This window comes from Lissotriton helveticus, chromosome 9, assembly GCF_964261635.1.
Source record: "Lissotriton helveticus chromosome 9, aLisHel1.1, whole genome shotgun sequence".
Lineage (NCBI taxonomy): Eukaryota > Metazoa > Chordata > Amphibia > Caudata > Salamandridae > Lissotriton > Lissotriton helveticus.
Window position 1 is genome coordinate 73,249,427 of NC_136070.1, and position 22,980 is coordinate 73,272,406.

The following is a 22,980-nucleotide window of genomic DNA, read 5'->3' on the forward strand; positions in this document are numbered from 1 at the left end:
AGCCTCTGTATTGCGAGGACCTATCCTGTGTAATCTCTGGATGTTAAGGTCTACAGATTTCAATAAACCAGCAATTTGTGGAATATGGACATTCAGAAAAGAAATCATGTCTTTGCCTTCGGACCCTTCCGGTTTACCATAAACTCTTAGGTTGTTACGTCTATTTCAATTTTCCAAATCCTCAGTTGTTCTTTTCAATTGAGCAACCTCTTTAGATAAAACATTCACTTTAGCAACAACATCTTGCGCATCACTAATTCTTTGTTCATCTTAATTCCAGACCAGACCATTTCTCTTCAATTCTTTGAAGTGTTGCAGTGGTATCCGCCATTAATGGATGAATATTTCTCAATTCATCCATAATATCCTCTAAGGTCAAAGGTAGAAGTTATTTATTTGGAGAAGAAGGATCCTTTTATTAGTGTGGCCAGCAGGTTCTTTGCGACCAGTAGCGTTAGAACCAGAAGATCCTTGAGATTTATTTGAATTTGCAAAATCCATTTTTCGAAGCAAACAGGAGTAACTCTGCCACTTAATAAGTATATTTCTAAAAAATAATAGGCTTAGCTCTGAGCGTATAAGAATAAGCTCTAAAATTAGAAGAAACTCATAGCAGAGTAATAAATCTATCAATTTTGAGGGAAAAAGTCTCAAGGTTAAAGAGTCATCCTGTAGTGGCGATTCTTGAGGTGAAAACAAAATGGTGGACAAAACTAGAACTTTCCAGAAGCGGGGGACACAGCTCCACAAGCTGTCAGTTCGATTTCAGTTAATTAAGAAGCCTTTCCGCTCCTGGGGCTTTCAAATCTGCTTGCACTCACATTTCTAAATACATAGCGCACTTCAAGTAAAGACAATCCTCCTCAAAAAGGAAAAAGACTCAATGCAGATAGAAGCAACATCTAGGTAGTCAAGAAAGCCACAGACAATCAGTGCTGAGTAAGTCCTAGGAGATTCCCATATTCCTCAGAGCAGTGCTGTCTGGTTATCAAGTGGGCTCAGCATATGCTCCATCGACTGAGGAGAATGTGAGCTCAGACTCTCAACATGGCGGCCGGGACACGGAGCTCCCCGGGAGCAGAGGAGAAAAGAAAAACAGGGAATTAGACTGATTTAAGATCGAAAAATTTGCCTCTTTGCTCCCGGGAGCTTCCGACGGCCATTCAAATGCCCGGCCTGACGCATGACATCAGTTACGTGCCCCTCCGTGACCGGCAGTGTTCTCTGTGCCACAGAGGATTTTACAGAGCTGCCAGCTTGTATCACCGCCGCCGCCGATCTCCCATCGTAATTCCTTTTTGATCAAGCAATGCTTGTTTTGAAGGAGACGTCGCTATAGGATGTACAACAGTCCTGTCGGAGACTTCCATGGAGGACTAAGAAACAGAGTCTGCCCCCCAGAGCCTTGGACTTTGATGACAATTCTCCTGCCAGATCTGCTGTTACCCTCTTTAACTTCTTTCCTGAATATTGTACTATATAAATAAAAAAATAAAAAAATAGCACTAAAGAATGTGAGGCTGGTAAGTGGTGTCTATGAAACAATAATATTATTAGAAAGGAATTCAGGCACCTTTTGAGAAAGTGACAGACTGTTGCCTTAAGGGACCAACTCATTAAAATTACTCAGTAATTGTGGGTTACGCCTAGGGAGTATGACACACCACAAATAGAGCATTTCGAGACAATCTTTTACATAACGTAGAACCTTTTCAGTATACACTTGTTTAAAAACCTTTGGATGAGGAAATTTAAAATATAATTTGTCCGATTGATATACGCAATGCACATCATAAGAAGGGTGCCAAAACTGTATGCACATTCTGTTTTTTGATGTTGTTAGTATTTCTTCAGCCTTTTCCCGGTGTGCAAATTTACCTAGCGTCTGGTAAACATACGTCGAAGAGATTATGCGGCATGCAGGTGATAAATCTGCTGTGAAAGCTTGCTGTCTGTACAGGAGCCAAACTGGTGTGACACCTGTACTTATATGTACGATCAACCACAGGGTCTGAAATAACCAGCACTGTAACCTTTATTGGTACCTTACATTTTGTTACTTTCATTAGGTCAGTGTCAGGTGAGTTGTCCAGGGTTCCAAAATTCAGGGACAGATTGGCAAGCCTTAAAATAAGTGGGACACACACGGTTGCCAATTTCTTGAAACAAGTGATGCAGTGCACAAAGGTTTGTGCACTCAATCCACACATGGTCATCATTCACTTGAAGAAGTCAAGCTGGGATGCAGGGTGCAGGTACATGGGTCTCTGAAGATCACTGGGCGCTTGTCAACATGAATTAATGGAGGGCGCAGGCTCATATTTGAAGATGTGCGATGCAGAGTGCAGGTACACGGGCCTCTGAAGATCATTGGGTGCTTGTGAACATTAATTAATGGAGGGCGCAGGCTCATGGTTGAAGATGTGCTATGCTGGGTGCAGGTACACAGGCCTTTGAAGATCATTGAGTGAAGGTGAAGCTGAGATGTTGCACAGTGGAGACACAAAGCCCTCTGAAGATCTTAAAGAGCTGGGGAAGATGCAACGATACAGGCTCTCAAGATCTTCAACATTCAAGATGCAGCTAGGCAGGGTACAGGTACACGGGCCTACAGGCCTCTCAAGATTACTGGCCGCAGCTGAAGATGAGGTGATGCACAGTGGAGACACAAAGCCCTCTCAAGATCTTCAAGCGCTGGTGAAGATGCAACGATACAGGCTCTCAACATTTCCAAGATGCAAGATGCAACGATACAGGGTGCAGGTACATAGGCCTCTCAAGATGATCAGGCACTGGTGAAGATGTAACGATACAGGGTGCTGGCACATAGGCCTCTCAAGGTTACCTGGTCGCGGTGAAGATGCAGCGAGGCAGTGTGCAAGTTTATGGGCTTCTCATGATCATTGTGTGTGGGTCAAGATGTGACGATGCGTGCACGTAGGCCTCTCAAGGTCACCTGGCTGTGGTGACGATGCAATGAGGCAGTAGGCTTGTATATGAGCTTCTCATGATCATCGTATGTATGTGAAGACGGAGCATGCTGGGTTTGGCCTTCCCACAAGGGAGTGTGCCGGTTGGGCTGAGCAGTAGTTTGCAGCTCTCGGTGTTGGCAGGCTCAGCTTATCAAATCTCCTTCTGGTAAGATGCTCACATTGAGCGTGGACTCTGGTTGAATAGGCGGATTCTCTCCCCCGCTGTCAGTAGACTTCCTCGTTCCTTCAACCACAGCAGCATTTCACCTCAGCAGAAGGGATCTCTGTCCCCAAACAGAAAGACAGTAGAGAGCTCTGGTCCACACCTTCCTCTATGCTCCACACAGGTGGCCCAAGCTTCTTGAGTGAAAAGGTGAACATTGGATAATGCTGGAGTTGCCAGTGTATGTACAGCCGTGCAGACAGTTGGCTTTTTAAGAATTGTCCCATCAAAGTTCACACCAAACATTTGGAGCATATTCATTACAGTGAAGTACATTGTCCTTTTCATTGGGCCCTGCCCCATGGCAACCATTTGGAGGTAACTTTGCAACATTCCCTTTTGTGGATTCCAGGTAGGCACTTCCTGCACACTCTTAAATCAGGTAAGGGGATGGGCAGGGAGCCGAAGTCTTTCTAACGGGGGTTGTGTACCCGGTCATGCAGCCAGGTCAAAGGCTTCGCCAAAGTCTGTCTTGAACACACCTTGACCTGATGAACCAGGTGAGTCTCAGTCATTTGATACAAAATATCCTTTCCCTGAATTATGATTTAAAACCAGACACTGCACTTGGCTTTAAAATTAGACCCTTTTGAAGGGGGAATACGAGGTGCAGTGGGAGGAACGTGCAGGGAGAGGGGTTCAAGTAAATAGGCATGCACCCCACTACTAGAATTATCTGCCACTATCTGTTTGTTCCCCAGTACCCCAAAGAGTCCAAGCGCTCTGTTGGTGAACAATGCACTATAGTGATGTAGCACACTGCTAAAGCGAATGGTGCCATGGGTCTCCTGCACCAGAAAACGTGAAGGGTCTGTCAGAATGATGAACCGAGGAGCAGGTTATCACCTGGACAGGGCCACAGGGTCTTTAAACTATACAGACGGCCACAAGTGAGTGCATTGTAGGGTCCATTTCTCAAGAGAATGAAGTTAAACGGACCAGTGTGGACGGATAACCACTCGCGCCATTATGCCAAACAGAATGGTGGTGTAAGTTACATCAAAAGGAGAAACCTCCCTTTCAGGGACATTGCAGGAAGTGATCTCACACAACCATAAACCAAAAACTGTCCTTTTTTTTTTAAGGAGTTACATGGGAACTCAAGGTGGAATATCTATAAACAGGTCCTAATGACATACACAAGCCACCAGCTGCTCAAACAAGCAAAGGACATGACAGCAGGCTCACCGTTAAAATATCTGGGGCAACATTACATAACATTTCTTTCCTGTCTATATGTATTTGCCAGCCAGTAATGCCTGGGGGAAGACAGGTCTCTACCAGAGGAGGTGGAAAAATAGCTGAGCACACCACAGGGTCCATCATACAGCTCCAGTATTCGTACCTGTTGATGGCCAGGTCTGGGACTTAATTAGCATAAGCAAAACACATGCAAATTAAGCTGGTTGTGACATGCAATGGCACCTGTCGGAGGAAATTGAGTTGCCACCCATCGCCACTGGGCATTGTACGATGAGTGGCCCATCAAGGATCCCAAATAATCAGATATCCGATGGGTTAAATCATGCCAGCTGCAAAGCAGGCAGTCTGCAGCAGCAGTCATATGCAGCATTAAATGGGTTGCATATGCCACCCCTTGCTACCCTTAAAAATTCCCCTGTTTGTATGTGCTAATCACAAATCCCAGGTATCTATATTCAGAGAATATTTTGCCATGCTAGCAATCATAATTCACTTGATATTTGAAAAAAATCAACACATCTCACTTCGCATACTTACATTTTTAAATACCAATGGCTTGTTTTCATCATAAAACATTTAAAATATGAATGTTTAACCTCTCCTCATTTTTCTCAATATTCCTTTATATATGTTCATTCCATCTGCAGTCCACTCTGTTCCTCATCTTCTGGTACCCTATAGTTTGATGCACTTTTCCCTGACAGCCCAGCTTTATTGCTATGCTCCTTGATGCACAGGTTTTGAAATATTTGTTTTGAAATAATACCCTGGGAACAAATTCCAACCTATGACAATTTAAGGGATGCCTTAAATAAAAAATCACTTAAATGTTTTCCTTAAAACAATGACTCTTGTGTGAACATATGTCCTATTTAATTTGTCATTGGTCAAATATTCCCAAAATAAAGTCATTTTGTTAGTATGTTAATACAATAACAAACCCCACTTGGGATCCTATAGTGCTAATCTGTGACACACACTGCTTTACCTCCAGTCACAGTGTCAGCATGCCTCATCCAGGGTCTGAAGAAATATGATCACATCACCCTCATCCTGATGGAACTCGTTGACTCCCAGTGCCACTCCACACCATCTTCAAACCGGCTGGATCGTTTACAAAGCCATCACAGCCAGCCCCATTGCTTGTCTTGCAAACACGCTGACCACCTATGGTGATTTATGACCATCAACCAGGCCACCATCAAAGTGCAGACTAGAAGTTTAAAAAGGAAAAAAAAAAGACGTTAGGCATTTTCCATGTATGCCTCCAGGACCTGGCACAACATCCCCAGATCCATCAGGACCTCCCAAACAAGGTTCCAGTTTAGGAAAGAGTTGGAGAGTCACCTCTTTGAAGATCACAACACCACAATGCACTCACCGTCCACAACACAGCTTGCTCTTCTGTTACTTGTTGACTTTATGCTTGTCTTTGACCATGTACAGTGCTCTGCTGCCTTTGGCTTGGTTTGCACTATAAAAATACCATAAACCTACATATGTAAGTTTTAAACAAAAAGCATTATTTTCTGCATTCAAAGTTCATCAGTTTTATTAGCAAATGTTTTATGCCATCTTTACTGACCTTCAAGATGGCTTAGAAGAACACATGCTTTATAAATAAAATGATACTAGTGTATTATTTTTGCATCTATTTTTATTCAGCAAATCGATTCAGATCTTGACTTTAGTAACTCCTTGTTCCCCTTCTTTCTTCAGAGCGGATGGGGGAGCCAACTGCATAGGTCCAAGCCGGAATTATCGCTCATGCAATACAGAGGTAAGAGACCTGAGTGTCTTACACATGCTCTGATGTTGGTGAGTACAGCATGCGTGAGTGGTGCCGTTAGACTAATGGTTGAAGAATGGGTGACAATACCTACTTTTCTATGCGCTGAAACTTGAAAAGGGGCAGCCATCATAGCTGCCTTGAATAAACTTGCAGGACAACAATGGCACAATTTTGTACATTGGAGTACCATTCTATAAATCTGTGAGAGCCCAAAACATTTTCCCAGATTTACGCCCCAGCAAAGAAAAGAAAATAAGCTTTATATCCCAAAGACGTTCCTTTAATTCAGGGGTGTCCAGCATAGCTCTAGGAGGGCAGGATCTATGCCTTATTTTCAGGTGATATTCCCATAGTAAAAATGAGAACTATATTGGGTAATTTTATACATATATTTCGTGAAAATGCTGAAAAACAAGGCACTGATCTTGCCCTTCAGGACCTACCCTAGTTTGTTTTTAATGTCCAACATAAATTCAAAAATTTCCCTCCAATTGTAATCATTCTTCATTTTATTTGCGTGCCATTTTTTGCTATTTCATCTATAGTAAAAGTCAATCACAGTACAGGACATTTGAATGCTCACCACCAGTGTGGGCAGGGAAGAATGCAGTTTTGTGCCACTCTGTTTCTGTTCTCATGCAGACAAATTGTAAAAACATTGCCTCCATTTTCATACAAGAATTTTTACAAATCTTTGTAGTTTGCGTTTGGAAGAAAGCAGGGCCCGTCAGGTCCATTTTGCAAAACCTAGAACTCAAGTCCCTCATCACTGGAGAAGGAATTCCCAACTTCAGAAATGAAGGCCCTCATTTATGGGGATTTGGCATAGGGCAGCGCAGCAAAGTGAAAGGGCAGGAATGCACCATAGTTATCCAAGATGGCGGCAGCCTAGCGCCAACGCAGGCACCCTTGCACCATGGTGCAAGGCTTACTGTGTTGTCGGCAGGTTAGTTAACGTGCAGGAAGGGGCACATTCCTGCACAGAACGAATCCATAGAGGCATTTTCCTCTTTCTATGTGTGCTGCAGAATGCAGCACTTGTAGAAAGAGGAAAAAACGAGGAAAAATAAAGAAATTTCTCCCCGTTACGCCTGCCCTGAGGAGGTGTAAGATTTTGATCCATTCCCAGGTTTTCAAATCCTTGTAAATCTGCGGATGTGTCAAAACCCACGGGAGCTATGTGGGAACACCCACTGCAACGCCCATGGAAAGTCTCCCTTGTGCAGAGTAAGGCGACGCAGCGATTTGTGCTGCGTTAACTTACTCAAAATTAATGAGGGCACTCAATTCAATTCAATTCAAATAATCTTTATTCGATTTTTACAGTAAAATCATAAAAGCACATAGAATCACATGATTGTTAAATAATTCTGCATTAAAAATACTAACAGTATCATATGTTAAAAAAGCGTAGCTGTACTTTTAAGGAATTCATGTGGCAATAATTTTCCTATATTTTATTACACATTTCAAATAACAAGCTATAGGCTTTGTAAAATTTTAATTCTCTAAAAATTGTAGCACTAGGAACGCCTAAGACCAAGCAGACTCAAAATTGGTAAAATCCATCTTTTTCTTGGGTTCAGTGTAAAATTTTCAAAATAAAAATTGTTGTTTGCAGAGACTGATTGTCACATGGGCACATACACATAATGCTCGACCAATCGCTCATTGTGGGGAAACTGGTTAGCCTATTAAAAATCCACAATCTAAAGCGGGTGAACAACATCCTGTCATAATCACCTAACATCGTTTTTAAATACAGTTGACTTCTGTAGGTGGTTAGCATCATTTGGTTCTCCTGTACTGTAGTCTTTAATAATTTGGATGGAATTCTATTGGTCTCAGAAGCATCCAACACATTATTTTTAGGTTGTTTCTTGAGACTGTTATTAAAGTGCTAGGGTCTTCAAAGTATTCCAGATTCCCAAAGATCTTTCTTAATTTTTTTTAAATATATTTCAGGCATGGGATGCTAGTGGCTAAGCTATCATTTGAAATGTCCCGGTTAAAACCAGTTTTGGGGTAAGACTATATCCTATGCAATAAATTGGGTTGTATTTTTATAAGGTCGAATATATACGACATCCCTCATTCAGAATGGCATATATAGGTTGATGTGCTGCTTGGGACTGGCAATAAATATCTAAAGAAGGCATTCTAGACTAACTGTAGGGGCTGAAGGTCTTCATAGCCCCAGACACCTGCACCGTACATAGCTGTGGAGACGCATTTTGCTTTATAAATGTGTAATGATTCTAAAACCGGTCGTTTCCCCAATTTTCTAGCGAAACTAGCTAGTGCGGCAGTAGCTTTCATAAATAACAGTTTTCATGCTTGAACAGCCTGGCCCAAGTCCCCATCTGGTCAAAAAGAATGCCTAGGTAAGAAAATCTTTTAGTAAATTCAATCTTATTATTATTGATAAATATATCCCAGGATTTTGTGCTATCATGCCACATTTTGTTATGTAAGTTTTGTGAGGTGTTCACCCTAAGACCCAAATTGTGCATAAATGTTGAAAAGCTAGACTCGACAATTCTCGCTCCGGTGCCTACTCGACTCACGGGGTCACACTCTGCGACTCTGGGCAATAGCTTGCTTAATCTCCACTATGGCCCCTCGCGGCGGGATGCCTGGCTTTCACCTTGTGAATACCCTGCCGGGGTATCTCACAGGTGAATACCAGGACGGGTTCCCTAAGCAAGCGCCTTGAGACCCCTGGGTGATTCGTGCGCTATATAAATCGAAATACATTTACATTTACAACCCTTTGGAGCCCCAATTGGGTTTGCGACATCAAAACAGCAACGTCGGTGTACAATAGGGCGGGTATTGAATGTCTGTCAATGTGTGGCACTGATTCACTGATTCACCAGGACTTGACCTCATTCTTTTATATACAATGTAAAAAGAAAGGGAGCCATAACACATCCTTGCTTTACCCCTTTTCTGATTTTAAAAGTGGCCGTGCACTCCCCAGTAATCCCATACCGCACCCTTGCTTTTGCATCACTATATAGCTGCCTCAAAAACTGAATAAAAGGGATTTCCACACCCATGTCTTCTAAAATTTTCCATAATTTCTCGTGTACGATACAATCAAAGGCTGCAGTTAAATCTACAAATGCCAGATATACCCTACCCTGCTTGGCCAGTGTATACTTTCCCAGAAGGATATTTAAATTTAGACCCTGCTCGACCGTACCTAGTAACAGTCGGAAGCCATATTGTAATTCAGTTATGATGCCTTTATCTTCAGCCCAATCTTGTAATCTGTTTAATATAATACGTCCCCCCACCTTGACCAAAGAATCTAACAGAGATATAGGTCGATAACATGCGGGGTTGTGATGGTTTCCTTTAAAACAAAAATCTGGAACCAGTGTTGATTCCGGAAGAGCAACATGCTGCTATTGCTTGAGTTAGCAATGGGCCCCATAGGGGAAAATTGGATTTATGAAGGTCTGCAGGGACTCCATCAGGGCGGGGAGCTTTCCCACCCAAGCTTGCATTGATGGCACAATTAACCTCTTCTAGGGTGAAAAGTACATCAATGGGGTGGTGAATAGGTGGCAATATCTCCTGAGGTTGTTGGGGATTAGCCATTAAAATCTCATGTACGCTATTATTATACATGTTCGAGTAGTGACCCACCCATTGATCCTCAGTAATGGCTATCTCTATGGATGGTTGATCTCGAGGGGCTAAACAAGGGGCATTCACTGCCTTCTAATTAGTGTGGCTTCATGCAATGCTGCCCATATTTCTTCTCTTAGCGCAAATTTACGTTCTTTAAGGGCGCGTTTGTATTCCCCCCTAGCCGCTTTGATTACTTCTAGATTTTTAAGGGCTTATGTAGAGGCCACTCAAAGCCACACAATTTGGCTTCATATATACGACTCAAAGCCTTGCATCATGCATGTACCACTTTGAGTGGTGCAAACGTGACGCAATATGCCCCGAAGTGTCCAACAAAATTAACAAAACAGAATAAACCCTATTCTGAAGGAAATAGAGCTGGTGGTAAATTGCCGCTCCACCTCAGTCACCACTCCACAAAGGTGGCACTGGAATTCTGCACTCATGCAGATATTATAGGATAAACTCTGTTAGTAAATGTTGTGCCGGGATTCGCTGGACAACCTGGTCCATTCGTCTTAGCCCCAAGACTCTTAACAGTCTCAGTGGTCCTGCAGAGCAGAGGAAACAGACAGGTGCCTTACTGGCCCCTCCCCTGGAGTGACACAGTGTAGGGACACTGCAGCAGTACCTACTGCAGGTTCCAAGAGATCAGTAAGAGCAGCATCCATGTCACACACGATTCTACTATGTAGTACATGAATAACAATTATAATGTTAAATTGTACATCATCAATGTAGACCAAAAAAGATAACTAAATAAATAGATATTCTAAGCATGCTAGAGCACTAGTGTCACAGAGTCTAAGCTGTATTCTGCCATTGTGAAAAATATGTGTCAAGAATCATCATATGCAGTCTGCTCAGAGCTCTGCCTGTGCATCCTCTGCAGCCCAGAGTCCATAGTCCTTCATAGACTGTCCCAGGCTCAGCACCCCCTCCTGTGTGTGTGGCAGATTACGCATGGAGGTAACTGGACATAGTCAAGAATTAGTAAAAGAGTAGCCTGAAAAACTTGTAAGAGGAAAAAATAGAAATGATGAAAAAATCATTCTCCCACGAGACCTAAACATAACACTAAAACACATGTCTACATAAATAAACATATGCAAATTAACTGCTTAACCGCAGCGCGAATTCTGCTGCGGTGCAGCGGTTTAATCAAGTGGGCGGGGCCATGTCAGCCAACGGACGTGCGCAGCACTAAGGAGGTAGTGCTCGCGACGGTCTTTGGCCGACAGAAGCAGCAAAGGGGTTAAAGAATCACGAATAAAGAAAAAACTCTGATTGGTAAATACTAGCAGGATGATACTATGTTGCACGACTGATGCGATTTTTGCTGAAGCAGCAACTAAGTTAACCCCCAGGCAGGCAGAGTGAGGGGTATGACACACGCATATCTCCGCATCGGACTCATTCACACCACAGTTGTTATGCAGTCCTGTAAATTGACCTAAGGCACTACACGTCCTTTTCCTCTGGTTGGAATGTGAGATCAGAATAGGGTGATTATCTAGAGGTGCTATTGACCTTTTAATCACCATTTGAGATTAATAGATAAAACCCAGTCAATATAGATACACATACCCCGCCCTGAGTAAGGGTAGGAACACCTTTTCCATTTAGAAATGCCACAGAGCCCTCCTGAACCATGCAGGCATGAAACATGTTGACCTTTTAAGCACTTTACATAAGATTGCAATACTTTGTTACTTTGTCTTGACGATCTACTCCCACCTGCTTTAAATCCTGCTAAGGGGGCCCCTGATTAAATATATCTCTAGGTAACCCTTAGGTAGTTTTAAACCATGTTTTTCACTACACTCACTACTGAGTCCCCACACACCTGCATGCATCATCATGGCTAAATACCAGAGATCTCTGCTAAAGAGCCCTCTAGCCGAGCCCGTGGAGCATTGCAGCGCGAGGAGCTAAGCCTGACGATGAAGCATGACACCCACATGGCTGTGTGAAGGTAATACTTCCAACAAGAAACATCCCCTCTCTCCAACCAGAACATCTTCTGTAAAGGAACAGCTACCCCCTTGTGTTTATATATGTATATATATCTCTGTTTGCGAGCATGGATGCTGGACCCAGTGGCATAACACAGGCCCCCGCATCCCCCGCGGTACGGGGGGACCCCAAGCTCCAGGAGGCCCCCCTCAGCACAGTACTCTGGATGGGAGCTCCTGACTGAGTCTGGAGGGGGACCCTCCACGTACCTTGAAGGGGGCTCCCTCAAGTTTTGTACACCAGTGGCTGGACCGGGAGCTGCTCCTTGTCCCTTTCTCTTGGGAATACTGATCAACTAAGTTATAGGATATTTAGGGAATAATAACCATAGTGGATCACAGCATTTTATGCTTTTCAGCTCATAAGGCCCGATTTGTACCGCTGATGGTAAAACAAAATCACTGTAGAGAAGATGAATTCTAAATTGATGGACCAATGACAGAGTCCCAGAAGTAAACCCTTCCTCTCTTAATTCCTGAGCATGCAGTGGCCATTCCTGGTATCTCCTTTGGCTATTTAGAGATGCTCATAGTTTTGACCTTGAGACCACCTCAGAGGTCATCCGATTATCAGCAATGAATGTTACTGTTTGTAGTAAGTCTTCTTCCCTTCAATGAGAAGGTCCCTTCCCTAGTAATCACTTACCACCCGCAGACGTCCAGCAGTATTCCGTCGGTATTCTGATTGAGTGGTATTTGCTAGTTGCGGTATTTCCCCCTTCTGGACTGGGAGTCGTCTTACAGCAGGTGTTATTCTCTGATTTTCCAGTGGTAGCAAAATGCCCACCCTTTCCTAGCCAGAGACCCAAATAAGACTATATGGGTGTTAGACTCTTTCTCAGTAGTACCCTACAGGCTCTAGGACTCAGTTCAATTACAGGTACATCAACAAAGTCATCAACCTTTAATAGAATGCCTTAGACAGAACTTAGAACACATGCCTACAATCTCGGTTAACCAGAGCTTGGAATGAAAATAATGCAACCTGGGAATTCACAATCTGGGGAGAGTTACTAAGGTGTTGGAGAAGGAGAAAATCCAAATAGCATTGCCAGCGAATTGCATTTAATACATATATACTTTTTTCAAACTCTGATCTGGCACACACGTGGACACCCCCCCCACCCCATCCATTGGACTGTGCAGGTGTCACTCACATTTAACTTCCACTCAACAAAGCAGACACACGTATGATTTACTCATGTGCTTTCTTCCTTAACCCCCCCAGGACTGCCCAGAAGGCTCCAGAGATTTCAGAGCGGAGCAGTGTGGAGAGTTTGATGGAATGGAATTCCAAGGCAAGAGATACAAGTGGCTCCCTTACTACGGAGGTAGGTGCTAGGGCCGCCATTTTGAGAAGTATGGGGCAGTGTCAGAAGTGGTGCATTGGAATAACCCCAGTGTCTCCTGATTGGAGTTGCGTTCACTCTCTGTCCATAATCTAAGACACACATCTCCATATCTGCTCAGGATCTTGATTTAAATAACAACACGTGAGTGGCATGCCATGGTATCATAATATCATAAACAAAATATTGTCTGGCAGAAATATTGTCTGCTAAATATGGTTTTCTAAACTACCGTCCCATTGCAATTAATAATAGAACATCTCCATCCAATGGGACAATATTTTGTAAATGATGTTTAAGACACACTATCTCTTCAAGACCATATTTCTGCTTACAATGGGGCCGTCCGCCATCCTGTTGTGGCAATGGACCATCCGCCATAATGGCGGAGATCCCGTGCGCCGAATTAGGATGCACCCGCCACAGTGGCGGGTGCATCCCGCATTTTTAACATTGCGGCGGGCGGTGCTAAAAGCACCGCCCGCCGCAATGCTAAAAATGCATGTTGTGCATTTCAAAGCAAAACATGACAGGCACGGCGCGGTGCCTGCCATGTTGTACTTTGAAACACACCTCCCATGTGGACCCCCCACCCCCCTTCACCCTGGGGGCTCGCAACGGGCCCCCAAAGCAAAGACGGTATGCCTTTCCATGATTCCCCAAAGCCCATCCTAATATGGCTGGCGGTGTCTGCGCCACCATATTAGACCTTTTCCGCCACGGTCGCAAGGCGACCGCGGCAAAAAAGCAGCAGACGGTCTTCCCGTCCGCCGGGGACCCCCCCGCCCTCATAATGTGGTGGGGTGTCATTTCAGGGAGGATGGCGGATGGATTGTTGCATAGATGACATTTCAACGCACACGTATGAACTGACCCTGGGTGTAATGAAGAGAGATTACAAGGTGTGGTGAACTCTACTTTAGAAGGTTGGAAGAAAAACAGGGAGATGGTTTCTAGGATGTGCACTTTCAGGGTTTTCATATCCAGGGGAGCCCCAAACCCTGGTCAGATCCAGAGCTTCCAGGCACCAACAGATTTGTATTGAACATTCAAGATGTTGGGTGTCACTCCTGCTGCAGGTGGGGACACACCAAGATGTAGGTGGTGTGCTCAAGAGAGCCTTCAATTCCAATGGTAATGCTGAGACTTGGACCTGCTGTTTCTTGTATCCCAATAAGATCCACTGAACTGAATGAACAGAATAAGTGAATGAAGAACACAGTACAGGGCAACCATATAAACTGAATTCTCGATAGACATTGCTTGAGTGGTACAGGTCCTTCGGGGTCAAACCCATCTATTGGAGGTGGCCCTTTGGAAGTGGCTGCTGTATATTTCATATAGTGTGCAGCATCCGTTATGTCAATCCCGGCATTTTGGTTCGATGGTCTAGATGCTGAAGCCCAGCCATATACATCACAGCCAAATGCCCTATCTGACGCCTGATGGGCGTCTCGGTACGCTCAGTAACTGCTGAAGTGAGATGGGTCTAGATCAGTGGCGTAACATAAGCCCCCACAGATTACGCAGTGCGGGGGAGCCCCGAGCTCCAGGGTCTCCCTCCGGCACTGTGCATGGACGGCAAACCCCTGTCCTGAGCGATTCATCCATCCTCCCTTTCACTAATCCACTCATCCACCCTTTCACTGATCCATCCATCCACCCTTTCAGTCAAATATCCATCCACTCATCAATCCTTTCACCCATCCACCCACCTATCCATCCATCCACTTACCCGTCGATCCACCCATCCACTCAGTCATCCACCTACCCTTTCACTCATCCATCCACCCTTTCATCTATCCATCCATCCAGCCACACATATATCCATTCATCCACACTTTCACTCAACCATCCACTCTTTCACTCACACATCCACCCTTCCATCCACTCATCCATCCACCATTCACTCAGCCATTCATACACCCTTTCACTCAGACATACACTCACCCTTTCATTCACACATCCAGCCAGCTGTCCATCTATCCTTTCAGTCACTCACTTACCCACCCACCCTTTCACGTCGATTATGAGCCTTTGTCTGCAGAGCTGCAGCAAGAAGAGGCCCAACCAGAACTCCACCCCCCTGTAGCTGCTAAAGCGGGGGTCACCACGCCCCTGTTCATGACCTTTTCTGTCTTTGAGATCCCAAACAATGGCAATACATGGAAGTGCCCCAGCTTGCTGGCATCGCAGAGCCCTCTCCAAGTCAGGGAGCTGGCAGTGAGCCTGAAGCTGTCATGATAGGTTCAGGTTGAGGCGACCATTGATGTCTGGGGGGAACATCCTTTACAACGCAACTTTTACAATGCACTACCATTACGACGCAACTTTTACAACGCAAGTTATTACAACGCATTGCGCTGGGGGGCGCTCTGGGATAGGGAATAGTTTAATTACTATACAACACCTTCCCTACTATCCACGGGGATTGGAGTTGGAATAGTAAATTAAACTATTCACTATCCAGCACCCCCCAACGCAAGTCATTGTAACGACTTGCGTTGTAAAACCTGCATCGTAATGGCATGCGTTGTAAAAGCATGCATTGAAACGTCATACATCCATGTCTGGCCTTCCATCAGTTTTGCAGAGAGATGCTCAGGCCGGGAGGTCCTGCAGCTGTTACCACAGGCTGGAGGTCAGAGGAAAGTGCAGAAAGGATAGTGCTTGCATAGGGACGCACAGTATCTGCTACCCAAAGGTATGTCCCCCATCTCCCCTCCCCCCAAAGACCCGATGCTGTTTTCTTGTTAGGCACACCCCTTTCCAAGGGCATGTGGTGCAGCCCCATCATGGCCATTAAAACAAGTTGCCTTGAATAAGCTAAGATGTACCTTGTCTTAGCTATAGAGTCCATGGGGCCACATGGATCATGCATTTTAGCAGCCGGATGCGGCCGTATAAACAGATGTAGCTGGCCAAATACCGAGCGGTAACGCAGAAATTCTGCGTTACCGCTCGGTATTTGGCCAGCTACATCTGTCCCCTATTCACAAATGAGAAGGGGCGTTTGTAAAAGCATTTTTTAAGAGCAGGCAGTGGTCCCACAGACCACTACCTGCTCTTTAAAAAATGAAAAGAAAACTTTTGGTGGTCTGATGACCCCAGCAGGCCACCATCCCCGTGTTTTTAGCGATTCCTAATGGGTCGCAAACCAAGACCTACCTCATTAATATTCACGAGGTAGGTCGATTTGCGACCCACTGGGAACTCCTTCGTACATTGGAAATAGCGATTACCTAATTGCGATTCGCAGAAAATCGCAATTTGGTAATCTCTATCAGCTAGATTCATCAAAGGGCCGTTTTGCGAGTCTGTAATAGCGATTCATAAGGAATCGCTATTAAGGACTTGCAAAACGGGATTCATGTAGGAATCGCTAAATAAATTGTGATTCCTACACATTCCTTATTTGCGATTAGCAAATTGCTAATTGCAAATAAGGAATAACTCCCCATTCATTCCTATGGGCCTAGAGGCCCATAGGAATGAATGGGGAGTTATTCCTTATTTGCGATTAGCAATTTGCTAATCGGAAATAAGGATGCGATTTCAAGGGTGCAGGGGTGTCCAAAGGACACCCTGTAGCACCCCTGAAATGTGAATTTACACTGATGTTGTGCACACACATGTCCAAAGGACATGTGTGTGTGTAACATGCAACTTAGAAAAATGCATTTAAATGCATTTTTCTAAGTTTTAGCTATTTACCACGAGGTTTGACTTCGTGGTAAATAGCGGTCCTAAATTGCGATTTCGCAATTTCAAAATGGTTCATGAATTGCATTTAAGGAATCTCAAATAGACATTCCTTAAATGCAATTCCTCGCAAATGTGCGAATTCTTTATTAGCGAATTTTGCATTTGGGATGATGAATCCCACATGCAAAAATTTGCGCTTGCAAAGGGCCGGATTCTCAGAATCTGGCCCTTTGCGAGCGCAATTACGTTTCATGAATCTAGCTGTATTTCCACTATTGTTAAATATGCCCCCATATTTTTTGTGTTGAAGTTTGTATACTTAACTTGCGAGGTCAGGGTCATGGCAGGTCACGTGATGGCTGCACTGGAGTAAGGGTTTTGTGGATATGAAGTTTGCGTCACTTCAAAGGTTGCCAAGCTGGTGACAGTCACCAGGGCGTGACCTTGATTGTGTGTGTTCAATCAGTAACAGAGGAAAGTGACTGAAGGGATATCTGAGACTGTGCCTTTAAGCCGGGTTTTCTCTGTAAAACGCGGCACATATCTTGAGGTCAAGTCAAGTGCGTGCTGCCTGGGTGTGGCCTCTATGTCTGTGACAAATGTGCCGTTTAAGTCACAGGGCGCAGCACAACTAATTGAAGGTGAGAAGACGGTTCTAAGATGTTATGTTTTCGGAAGCCTGGGGGTCTTTCTTGCTGACACAGCTCAGCAAGTTCATGAAAATGTGGAAAAATATTTAGCTTCACAACAACACACCTGAAAAACAAGAATTGCCAGGTAACTTGCTGTGTTTATGACAGGTGAAACTTTACCCATGGGGCGCGTTGCCAAAAACACCCTTTGGATCAATGCAGCACTGTAGTCAAAAGAACTTTCTGTGGCTGCTTTATTTATTAAATCTTTTTATTTTAATTTTATTGTGTACAGTTTGGGGGTCATAAGGATGGCTACCTATCGGTAATTGGGACCGCACGCCACTCCCGTGGGGGGTATTAGGATGCGCCCGCCACTGTGGCGGGCGTATCCTGCATTTTTAGCATTGTGGTGGGCGGTGCTCTCAGCACCTCCTGTCACAATGCTAAAAATGCACGTATGCATTTGCATGAACAAAGCGGCAGGCACCGCGCGGTGCCTGCCGCTTTGTTTATGCAAATGCAGGGGGGTACCACAGGTACCCCTCGTGTGCACCCCCACCTCTCCTTCACTCTGGGGGCCCGCAGGGGGCCCCCAAAGTGAAGACCTCATGCCTTTCCAGCCCATGCTAATATGGTGGCGGTGTCTATTAGACACTGCCACCATATTAGACCTTTTCTGCCCCGGTCGCAAGCCGACCGGGGCGAAAAAGCGGCAGACGGTCTTTCCATCCGCCGCGGTCCCCCCGCCATACTAATATGGCAGGGGGTCATTTAGGTGAGGATGGCGGGTGGATTGCCCCCGCTAGGCCGGCGGTGGCTACCGCCAGCCTGGCGGGGGCAATCCACCCGCCATCCTAATGGGCCCCATAGTATCCAGTAAAATTGTGTGTACTCTCTTTGGTAGCTATACTAATTTGTCAGTCATTCATTTCATTCTTAACACAAGCTCGCCATCACAATTCGCTGAAAAGTCATCCAATATCTATTTATATGCCACAAAACAACTGCTTGATGTAATTGGAATATCGTCTAATTTTTTATTAAAAACCATTAATACAAATATGAAAATTGTATATTGGGCACAATTTATGGAGTACCACATTCAAGAACATCTATCATTGTTAAAATCTCATGTAGATACTAGAGAGGAAAATGCAGAATAACCAATTTTGAATAAAAAAATAATTAAAAACACATATCATATCATATATACATCAAGTGTACATCATAGTGAACAAATAAAACCAGTGAGAGAAGGTTATAGTTTTTGCATACCATCAATAGTGACAAGAATAAAGCTTTTTTAAAGTAAATAAGACAAAAAGAGAAACAAATAACAAAACAACAGTACACGTACTCCTGGTTCGTAGACTAATCCAAATCAAAAACTTCAATTGCCAGACATGTATATATTCCAGATACTGTTATTACAATGACTGGTCACTGTGTTGGATTTAGTTCACCCCAAGCGTCAACACGTTTCGGTGGTTTAAGAGGAATGAGGACCGCCTTTATCAAGACAAATTTAGAATGCTTCTCTTTAAACAGTCCAGAAACCGTCCCACCATCCGACCGGTTTCTGTGAGCTATTAAGGGCTTGATAAATGAAGCATGTGTCAATGGTCTGGGATTAATATAACCTATGGTTGGAAGTGCAACAATACATCGGTTGGGTAAGAGAATATACTGTTATTATGTACCCATAATGGGGTAGTATTTTGCTATTGTGATAGGAAGTATTTGTAAATGTGATTTTTAATATATTATATGTAGTGAGTAAGTATTGTTTATTTATATGTAGGCACTTACCTGAAGACTGTTTAAGGAGAAGCATTCTAAATTGGTCTTGTTTTCCCAGAAGAAGCACTTGTGAAGGTTTTAAATTTTCAAAGGCCTCAAATCCTGTATTGTGATTTAATTTCTTGTTACCTTGCTATGTCTAAAACAGACGATCAATTTCCATTCCATGAAATGTCCTCAGTAATTAAAAAGATCTTGCATTTCCATTATTCGCCACTTTTTCTTCCATCAGACATTCTAGATTTTGCTTAAAGATTTGAGGCTTCTACCCTGACAGAGATCTTAATTGTTGCTTCCCGGACTGGTTCTGGTGTCCACCTTGGAGGCCATCTGATTTAGACAAATCTCACGTCCCGTTTCTGTTGGGATTTTTCTAACCAAAATATCTCTTCCAAATCACAGATTATGGTGGTTTCAGCCATTTTGTTGGCTCTTTTGAAAGCTCTCAATAAAATCTTATATTTTCTTTCAGTTTTCAACAGGAAAACACCCTGGACTATGACACCTTTACCTATTTAGGACTACTTACATATTCAGTTCGATGCCTTTAGATGGGGCATAACTCTTGGTGCAAAGCCTCGGGCATCAGTTGGTTCGCCTTTACCTTCACAATTTGCATTGGCTTCCAGATCTTAAGAGAATTCTATTTAAGGCCATGGTCTTCACTTATAAGCTGGCAAAGAGAGAGGGGCCTGACAATCTACAAAAGAAAGTAGAAATGCGTGCCCCCCCACAAAGCCTCAAGAGCTTCAGGTGCAACGCTGCTCACTATCCTCAAGATCATTCGGGCAAGAATTGGTGGGTGCTCTTTCACTTTTCTGCCGGCCAAACACTGGATTCTTCTACTCTTGAAGTAACATTTTGTTTAATCTCTTACTACTTTTAGTGAAAAAAAATGTGGCTCATTAACCTGGATAAATTAGATAATTGGCTGCCATACTCTGGAATTGTCTACTTCACAATGTGGGTGACTCCACTTTTTTCCCTCTTAGTATGCTATTTCTCTTTGCTTAGTCTCTTTCGTTCACGAGTTGCCTGATATTTAGTACCAGGATACCCACGGAGAGGGTGTCTCTTTGCACTTTATAAGAAACATTCAAAGCCCCAGCCACTAGTGCAACGTTGCTAGTCGGTAACTATTACTATTGTTCGGGGTGCGTTCCATTGTTTTGCGCTCACTGTGCCCATATCATCAGGGATGAACCACAGGCACATGAGCCTTGGCCACTCCAGAAAAGGAACAGTTCCATCAAAAACTGAAAAACAAGCATCCACTGATATATACGTTTCGGGCTTGGACCTCACGCGTGAGGGCTGCTCCAGTCCCTGTGGCGTAGTGAGCTCCAGGACCCAGGTCAGACATACCTCTGTCATGGTGGTTCAATGAGAAAGACAAAAAGTGATGGATAGAAAGGCTTGAATTAATATTAATCCCTGAACCAATCCTGGAACTTCTTGTCCTCCCATTTAGAGAGGACAAAACCTAGTAGTTTGAGCTGAACTGTACTTAGTGGAGAGGGGGCAAGCCTGGTTTGCATATAGTTTATCCACAGGTGTAATGGCACAGAAGACCTAAAATATGGCATGAAATATAGAGGCACCCAGATTATGGCCCTGTGGTTCAGAAAGAATCAAGCATTTCCATCCATCTCTTGTGTGATGGGGACACATCCTGTAACAAGAGGCCTTGGTGAATGAGGTTACCAGCCATGTTTATATAAGGTGTTTGAATGTCTGATATCAAGGTCACTGTAATGTCAATAGCAGTTCAAGGTACAGTGATTTGAAGAAAGTATTGCCCATCTGATGCAGTTTATGGGCCAGAGAGTTATCTAATTACATCATTCAGTGTTCAATGTTGAAAGAGCAAGCAGCCAGCAGCTGTGTATGCTCAGTTGGGGATTTAAACAGAGTCTATTGACAAAACTTCAAATAAAAAAGGTGAAAGTCCTTTGGTGATCAGGCTGAGCCAGAAACCAAAAAAAGTGCAAGGCAGTGTACATACAAAACAAGCCGAAAGCACAAGAGGGCACTGTAGTATTTTAACTGGGAGATCCTATAAAGGGCTCATGTTCATTCCCAATCAGTCTGATTCTAACAGAATGCCCTCAGCCTGAGGGCTCAAATGTAGATAGATGGCCTTTGAGGCATAAATGAATGAAGACCCTTCCTCTGGACTGGTGTTAATAGTGCACGCGAGGAGTGTGCAAGGGGCAAGCAAACCACCTTTAGGAAGAATTGAGGTGCTATGAAGGCCTGTCAAAGTGAGGGCTCTGGAAAATGGTGCACTCTGAGAAGATAAGCTTGCACCAAAGGTACAGTTTGAAATGGCAGGAATGGGGCAGTGTGACCCTCACTGTACACTGCTTTAGAATCAGAGACCGTCCCTGCTTCTCTTATTAGTGTGTAACTCTGGGTTAGAACCTCATCAATGTTGATCAAACGTCGAAATATAGTAGTTACTATAATAATTGTTTGCATTTTTCAAATTTCTTCCATGTGCATTGCCAGCCAGTACGCTGTATGTACTCTGGGTACTAGGGGTTTACTGCGTCTGATCAAGTAGAATTCTGTGTTTCATTTTCAACAGCTTGCAATTCCAAACTTAAGCTAAGGGAGGGTGAGATGTCCCTAAATAGCCGAGATGGTGTGTCCAGTACAGGAGCTCACCCGCATTCATCATAACACGTTGAGTCCATGTTCTATAATTCAATGGAGACAGGCACTTTTCTGTTACAGCCCAATCACGTCTAAGGAAAAGGTTCCTCTGAAAATCAGCACTTTCTACAGTCTTGTGCACTTCAGCACTCTTCACCTGGTCCCCCATGACCACAGACACTGCCCTGGCCTCTGAGTGATTCACAGTGTGGAAACTAAGAGCTGATTATGAAATGGCAGGCATGAAGTCAACAAAGAGGTGAACTGGAGGTGGGCAGCAATGACACATCTGCCAAAAACCAGGAGATATAGGAGATGATCAATCCATTCACCTGGTTTACAGTCAGAGGAACCACTGAGTTACCCCAGAGTCAGAGCCAAAGCTGGATCCGCGTTGGAAACATGTTGCTGGTAGACCTTCTAAGGCAGGCTGCTGGTTCCACTGCTTCAGATATGTCTACACAACTTAGGGCCTTCCAATGCTTTTTTTCCCTTTTTGCGGCAACCATGCAATGCATAAGATTTGTTTTTTCCAAAATTCTCCCATCTGTAATTTCTGTATACCTTGTATTTGCTCTGGAAGCTGTGCCTACCCTCTCGGTAATGAAGCTACACAGCACAGACATCTGTGAGCACCTCCCCATGTGTCTTGCTCCTTTTTAGAAACTTATGAAACATCTGCTCCAGAACATGAGTTTCTATCCAGTGCATGGAGTTCTACCAAATACAGGGGTCATAAAGTTGTCCTCATTTAATCTCATTCAAAAATAACACATATGAAAATAAAAAACACAGATGTCACTGGTATGTCCCCCCATGTCAACTTTAGTGGAGACGCTGGCTTTGAAACGTGTGGGTGCTCCATGGTAACTATATTGGAACATTGACGCTTGTTCAGGCAAACATCAGCCGTGCAGGCATTTCATGCTCTCTCTATTGGCATATTATCAATGTTTCAGGCAGGACTCAATGGCGTAGACATTTCA

The 22,980-nt window shown here is 43.9% G+C and overlaps 1 protein-coding gene across 1 annotated transcript in view; it reads left to right on the plus strand.

The window, feature by feature from the left end:
• The window catches only part of PAPLN (papilin, proteoglycan like sulfated glycoprotein), a 419,313-nt gene that overhangs the window by 262,785 nt on the left and 133,548 nt on the right, over positions 1–22,980 (plus strand). The window contains exons 4-5 of the mRNA XM_078659503.1: positions 6,118–6,178; positions 13,076–13,178. Coding sequence (XP_078515629.1) covers positions 6,118–6,178; positions 13,076–13,178 — 164 coding nt within the window. The remainder of the gene's footprint in view (positions 1–6,117; positions 6,179–13,075; positions 13,179–22,980) is intronic.